General features: G+C 42.8%; 1 protein-coding gene across 2 annotated transcripts in view; it reads left to right on the top strand.

The window, feature by feature from the left end:
* The window catches only part of TDRD1 (tudor domain containing 1), an 85,399-nt gene that overhangs the window by 36,085 nt on the left and 41,622 nt on the right, over window positions 1-7,692 (top strand). For both annotated transcript variants that reach the window (XM_019502860.1, XM_019502861.1), the window contains exons 11-12: window positions 5,797-5,883; window positions 6,092-6,274. In XM_019502860.1, coding sequence (XP_019358405.1) covers window positions 5,797-5,883; window positions 6,092-6,274 — 270 coding nt within the window. The remainder of the gene's footprint in view (window positions 1-5,796; window positions 5,884-6,091; window positions 6,275-7,692) is intronic.

A 7,692-nucleotide genomic window follows, 5' to 3' on the forward strand; every position in this document is an offset into this window, starting at 1 on the left:
CCCTTGCAGCATGGAGAACACGTCAGTGTGTGGTATGTGGTGCTGCAGACGTGTTTGCAGTGCCACGTACTGCACAGCTGCACTCGTGGACGTGCCCACAATTTTTAATCATATGAAAGACAACATCTAAACTCTTCATAAATCCTTCAAGGAACTACTTCTTGTTTCATCTGGAATTGATGAATATTCATCTCTTTCTAGCTCTGCTGCAAATCTGATTGGCAAAGCCGGGCAGCTGCAGGTTCTGTACTGACAAACTTTCTTGGCAGGCGACGGAGTAGGCTGTCAGTGACTGACGCCCCCCTCCAAAAGAGCAGCTTCCTTTTGCCCCCTGGCTGGAGAGCTTGTCTTTGAGGTAACTTTGTAGCTTTTCAGCTGGGGTGGGACACTTACGTGCCCCCATAGTGCCATATTTTTGTAGTGCTACATAGTGCTGAGATGCTCTGTAGCACTAGAAACGAATGTCTGTCCATACCCATAGTATTTGTTTTAATTCATTTTCTGTATACAGACTTACAGTTTGGGATTGCTTCTTGTATTCTCCCTTTCAATTATTTTTTCATACTTGTTTGAAGAACTTTTTCAGGCGTGCTAAAGGCACCTAACATCTGTCCTGTAGAAATGTTAAGATATAGTTAGTAAGTGTGGCTCTAGGTGAGGCATTTTAGTGTTCTGTTTGGGTTTCTTTTTCTTCATTAAATTGGTTCTCAAAGACTCACCAGATTTTTTTCATATTTTTCCCCTCTTGTGGCTTACTGCAACATGAGTTAAGATTTTTTTTTTTTTGGCTGCAGTACTTATTATTACTAGTCTATATTTTTGAGTGTACACACAGCCTTGAATTTATTATAATGTGGTTTTGGGATAATAAAGATATATTATGGATGTTGTATCTTTTAAGAATGAGTCAGTAACTTTAATTCCAATTTAAGAGTTTTGGGGAAAGAACTTCTTTTAATATAATTGAAAACACTAAAGACTTCCAAAGAAAATGCTACATTTTTGAATGACTTGGAGATGTAATGCAGCATGAGGTAGCAGGAGACCACTAACCAGTTGCACTCAGTTTTAGCCCCTTTGTGCTTCCAGAACAGCTGACCTAGACTGGTGAATCTTAACCTAAATTAGTAATTGATTTAGAAGACTATGCTTGTGAGGCAGGTGCTGTCTGAAAGGGGTGCAAGAAGAGCTCAGTCCCAATGTCTGCTTTTAGAAATCCCTATGCTGCTGCCTGGGTAGGTATTTTGTAAACCTTCAAATACAAAAAAGACTGTAACAACGAGTGTTGTGATTGATCTATCTCAGCTTCGGGCAGGACAAGTAGTAATGGATTTAAATTGCAGCAAAGAAGATTTAGGGGTGGATGGAGGGGCGGTTAAGGTGTTATCTAGAGAGGTTATAAAATAGTCATCATCGGAAATAAAATGCAGTAATTGGAAATAAAGTGGGGTGACTTGGACATGATCCTGCTTTGAGCAGCATTTTGGAGCAGAAGACCTCTTAAGACCCCTTCCTGCTCGGCTTTTTATGATTAGGATTGGATGCTATTCAGCAATAAAAGATCCAGTTCTTTCTTGGAATTTAAATGTCATGCTGACGGCTTTGATGGTATCCTGTTTGTACTGATGTCACACAGTTGAGCCTTTTTTGTAGCTATCAATGTGGAGAGAGGATAAACGAGATCATTATGGAAGGGCCCACATACTGTCCTGTTCACAGATGCAGTGTCCCAGGGAGGCCTTACCTCAAATTCCCCTTAAGGTGTAAAGTTGAGCCAGCCTTTAAGACTAAACTCACCTACTATCTTTTCTAAGCTTTTTGTATATAGGTACAGGTGAAGAGAACCTTCAGTGCTTTCAAATGCTGAGCCCTGTTTTCTGTATAGAGAGGGGTGTTGCCTAGCTTTTCCATGTCCTGTACTGGGAACAAAAAGGGTGTAAAGCATTATTCACACAGAGACTCTTCTTTTCCTCTCTCTAACTGTCTTCAAACTATTGGCTCGTTCTGTCAGGGCCCGAGTTACTTTGGTGTTCCTGACAACACGTTGAGCAGCATGTGGGTCTTCCACATGTACATTTTAGCCTAGTAACTTGGAAATCGCAGTGATTCTTAACCAGGGTGTCGCAAAAGCTTTGAAGGGTACCACTAGGAAAGAACATAGATAAATGCAGACTCTGAGACTCTTTCCTTCCAGCTGCTCTTCTTTTCCCCCACTGCCTGCAGTGGTTTCCCTGCCAGCTGCTGCTACTCCTTCCCAGCCCTTCTTCAGGCAGGTAAGCACTATAAAAATAAACTAGTTCTTGAAATGGGGTCAATTCATAAGTTATGGTGGGTGCCTCAAATCTGAAATAAAATCATAAAAAGTTAGGGTTGGAAGGGACCTCAGGAGCTCATCTAGTCCAGCCCTCTGCTGTTAAAGCAGGACCATCCCCAACCAGATCATCCCAGACAAAGCTTTGTCTAGCCAGGTTTTGAAAACCTCCAAGGCTGGAGCTTCCACCACCTCTTTGGGTAACCTGTTCCAGTGCTTCACCACCTTCTTGGTGAGAAAATTCTTCCTCATATCTAACCTAAACTTCCCTTGCTGCAACTTGAGACCATTGTTCCTTGTTCTGTCACCTGCCACCACTGAGAATAGTCTAGCTCCATCTTCCTTTGAACCCCTTTCAGGTAGTTGAAGGCTGCTGTATAGTCCCCTCTTGGTCTCCTGTTCTCTAGACTAAATAAGTACCCTCAGTCTCGCCTCAAAAGTCATGTCCCCCTGCTCCCTCATGATTTTTGTAGCCCTCTGCTGGACTCTCTCCAATTTGTCCACATCCTTTCTGTATTGGGGGGGCCCAAGACTGAACACAGGACTCCAGATGTGGCCTCACCAGTGCTGAACAGAGGGGAAGAATCACTGCCCTCGATCTGCTGGCAACACACCTACCAATGCAGCCCAGTATGCTATTAGCCTTCTTGGCAACAAGAGCACACTGGCTCATATTTAGCTTCTTGTCCACTGTAACCCCCAGGTCCTTTTCTGCAGAGCTGATGTCCAGCCACTCAGCCCCCAGCCTGTACTGGTACATGGGATTGTTCTGTCCTAAGTGCAGGACTTTGCACTTGTCCTTATTGAACCTCATGAGATTCCTTTTGGCCCAATCCTCCAATTGGTCTAGGTCACTCTGAATTGTAGCCCTACCCTCCAACATATCTACTACTCCGCCCAGCTTGGGGTCATCTGCAAAGTTGCTGAGGGTGCACACCATCCTATCTTCCAGGTCGTTGATAGAGACATTGAACAAAACCAGCCCCAGGACTGACCCCTGGGTCACTCCACTTGATACCAGCTGCCAACTAGACATCAAGCCATTGATTACAACTCTCTGAGCCTGATGCTCCAGCCAGTTTTCTATCCATCTTGTAGTCTGTTCATCCAGCCCATACTTCCTTAGCTTGCCTGGAAGAATGTTGTGGGAGACCATATCAAAAGCCTTGTTAAAATCAAGGTACACCATATCCACTGGTCTCCCTGCATCTACAGAGCCAGTCTCCATGTCGTCGAAGGCAATCAGGTTTGTCAGACATGACTTGCCCCTGGTGAATCAGTGCTGACTGTTCCTAATTACCTTTTCTTCTCCAGATGCTTTGAGATGGATTCCTGGAGAATCTGCTCCATGATTTTTCTAGGGACTGAAGTGAGGCTGACTGGTCTGCAGTTCCCTGGGTTCTCCTTTTTCCCTTTCTTAAATATGCACACTGCCCTTTTCCAGTTATCCAGGACCTCTCCTGATCACCATGAGTTTTTAAAGATGATGGCCAGTGGCTCTTCAGTCACATCAGCCAAATCCCTCAGCACCCTCGGGTGCATCCCATCCAGCCCCGTGGACTTGTACACATCCAGCTTTTCTAAGTAGTCACTACCTGTTCTTTCACTACTGCGAGTTGCTCAACTCCACCCCAAACTGTGCTGCCAGATGCAGTAGTCTGGGAGCTGACCTTGCCTGTAAAGATCGAGGTGAAGAGGGCATTAAGCACTTCAACATTTTCTGCATCCTCTGTCACAAAGTTGCTTCCCCCAGTCAGTAAGGGACCCACACTTTCCCTGATTCTCCTCTTGCTATCAACATGTTTGTAGGAACCCTTCTTTTACCCTTCACATCCCTTGCTAGCTGCAGCTCCAGTTGCGCTTTGGCCTTCCTGCCTTCATCCCTGCATGCCTGAGCAATGCTCTAGTATTCTTCCCTAGTTATTTGTTCAAGTTTCCACTTCTTACAAGCTTCCTTTTTTTGATTTAGTTTACAAAGAGTTCCCTGCTAACCCCAGCTGGTCTTCTGCCATACTTGCTAGTCTTCTGGTGCATCAGGATAGTTTGTTGCTGCACTCTCAGTAAGTCGTCTTTAAAGTACGGCCAGCTCTCTTGGACTCCTCTCCCCCTCAGTCTGGCTTCCCATGGGGATCCTGCCCATGAGCTCCCTGAGCGATTCAGTGTCTGCTTCTCTGAAGTCCACCAGGGTCCTTACTCTGCTGCTCTTCATCCTTCATTTCCTCAGGTTCCTAAACTCAGTAATCTTGTGGCCACTACTGCCCAAGTTGCCATCCACTGCTACGTTCCCCACCAGTCCTACTCCATTTGTGAGCAGCTCCCAGCTTCTCAGAGCACACACATCAAACACATAGCCCAACAAACAAGCACTCAGCAAACCAAAGGCACAGGAAGCTGGATCACTTATCTTCCCTGGGCAGGATCTGGTGCTTGGTTTTTTCTTCCCCTTCCTCTTCTTGCCCCAAGCAACTGCCTGCAAACTGCTTGCCCTGTTTGCAGCCCCTGTTTGCTGCCTACTGGTCAGTCATAGGCTATCATCATTGCGTTCAGGGCAAATACTAACATGAAGATTATTTTCCTAATTGAAATAAACTTGTAAACCCAACACCAAAACTCACAGCTTGGAAGTGGTTTGCATTGCAAAAAATGTGCAGTCATTTAACATGTATTAATTTGTTTTTGTCACTTCTTTCTGAGGCATGTTATACAAATTTATTTCATAAACCACCGCCTTTTCTCTACATTCTGCATTCTGCTCCCATCACGTGTTAACAGGTTGTGGAGATCAGGGCAGCTCTACCTTTCTTTTGCCTGTCTTGGAAGCATGAGACAGATAATTTGTATGCACTGTTCTGGTAGGTGCTGCTAAAGAAAACTTCTGATTTGTGTGTACACATCTGGTGAACTGCAATGGAGTGGATGTGTAACATCTCTCACAGTTACAACACGCATGGGTAACTGTTTTATGCAATCACTTATCTTTAATTATGTCCCACTTCCTTCAGATTGAAAATCTTGAACTGTTACTTCTCATATTTAAAAGAAAAAGAGAGATGCACAGATGTTACTAACCAGGAAGGATTTGGTGTTTAACTTCTTAAGAGTTAAAATAAATTGTAAGTTTGAATTCAAATTAATTGTACTCTGGTGCTGTAAGCAAGGTTTTTTTCTGTAGAGGAAAAAAGCTGAATTTCTCTGAAAAACTGAAATTGATTATGTCTGTCGGTGTCAATATTTTGGTTAAGTGAAATGAGCAAGGCAACAACCATTTTTGAGAGAGGCATCTTGTAGAAAGAATTGTCAAACCACCTTGAACCTCGCAGGGGGTTTTTTTTTGGCCGAGGCTATGCATGCTAGGCAATTAACCAACAGGTCAGATAAACATATTCTAAGCACCAGCTTGCTGAAGTAACCTAGTTTAAAAACAGAACTTTAGCATGTTGTTGCTTTATGGCAAACTAGTTTTAGCTTACAAATTTGTATTTTAGGGAAACGCCTAGATAATATACTTCTTGAAATGGGATCCGACTTGAGTCCAAAGAGGAGCAACAATGAACAAATGCATTCAGAGAAAAGTGAGTAAGCAAGTTACATTTTTGTTTAACATTGAGATTTGAGGGGGTGGTGTGTTTTCCTATAGGTGATAATGTGGTGGTGCAGAGTTTGGCTGCCTTCTGGTTTCAGCTGCTATTTTAAAATATTGGGCATTGTTATACAGAATGTGATAATATTTGCTGAGAAGAGAAAAATACAATCTCTTGTCTTGTTTCTGTTATTTTTTAGGTACCTTGTTGGAAACAGGTTCTGAAGGAAATGAAGGCATAATGGTTGAAAATAAAAGGCTGGATCACAACAGTCATTCAACCATAAAGGCTATTGCATTAACTGTTGGAGATAGGTTTTCTGGCATAGTTTCTCATATTCAGAATCCAGAAGACTTTTTCTGTCAGCAACTGCATAATGCCTGTAAGTGACTCTCTTTATTTGGTCTGTTCTAAAGTTAAGTGTTTATATAACTTAGCATTTTTACATGTTCTCTTTTCTTCCTAACACGAAGCATCTGAAAGTCCAGGGGGAAGGAGGCGGAACCATAAGGAGGGAAAGCAGTATAGCAAGAATAAATCAAGAGCCATAGGGTATGACTTGCATGCAACTCTTAGCTTTTAAAAAAGAAAAAAGGTTGATTTCCACCCCTCTGTACCCTGCTTCCAGTCAAATACTGGAGAGTCTGAACTTGGCCAAATCATATCCTTCTGCCTTGATTTCTACATGATGTTTCTTCTAGGTATTCATAAGTCAAAATATTTCATGTTGGTTGTTGAACTTGCTAGAAACGTCTGTAATAAACTGCTTCTTGTATGGTGTCCCTTTTACTTTATTATAGTTGAAATAAAGATCCGTAATGCCCCTGTTTTACCTTTATGAGGTCTGCTCCTTGGATGGACAAAATCTTTTGGTACATGCCCACAGTCATATGACTGCTATGATGTATGCATAGCATAGAGATGAGATTCTCTGAGCTGTGCTCCCTCTGAGAGAATGTGGGCATGAGATAAAGAAGCTACAGTTTGGGTGTGTCATAGAATACAGATAACTTGTCACTTTTTATCTTCAGGATAAGTTTTTTGTTTTTTTTTTCCTGGTAGTCATTTGAGCCGCTGCTCTGGATAAATCTACATAATGTAACATGGTTCTGTCTCTAATCTCCAATATTGCACTTGCTTTTGTCTGCAAAGCAACTCCAAAGATACTTGACGCTTGTGAGTGGCAGCCATCAACCTCTAGGAGTAGACCAACTTACATTCCCATTCATAGTTACTGGCTATACCAAAATGTGATCAAAAGTCTACTATTTACTTTTTGTAAGCTGCCTTGTAAGAGTAAAACTTTCTCGTGACCGATAAAAACAGAGAGCTCTAGTCTGTAAAGGTTCTTCACAATAGAGGGAAAAATCATCAGGAATGTCATGATTGTGACAGTCTCTAACAAAGGAGACCAGTCTGACTGGTAATTGAAAAGGGATTGCCTTGCTGTCTGCCACAGGAAGGATGACTATGAGAACCCTCCTGAACAGTCTCCTTCCACTTGCTGAAGAGCTCCTCCCAGAATCTGTGTGGCTTAGGGCATCAGGAAGCACAAGTGATGCGATCATTGCTTGGCAGCTGCAGGAAATCTCCAGGACCAACATAAACCTCTTTATACGGACTTCTTTGATCTCATGAAAGCCTTTGATTCCAGCATCCGAGAAGCACTGTAGAGGATCCTTCTGATGTAAGGATGCTCACTGACATTCATCACTGTTCTTTGCCCGCTCCATGATGGTATGCAAGCGGTGGTTCTTAAAAAAAAAAAAAAAAAATCTATTACGGATCCTTTTGGGGTTA

This window comes from Gavialis gangeticus, unplaced genomic scaffold, assembly GCF_001723915.1.
Source record: "Gavialis gangeticus isolate Ggan-Ray unplaced genomic scaffold, GavGan_comp1, whole genome shotgun sequence".
Taxonomy (NCBI): Eukaryota; Metazoa; Chordata; order Crocodylia; family Gavialidae; genus Gavialis; species Gavialis gangeticus.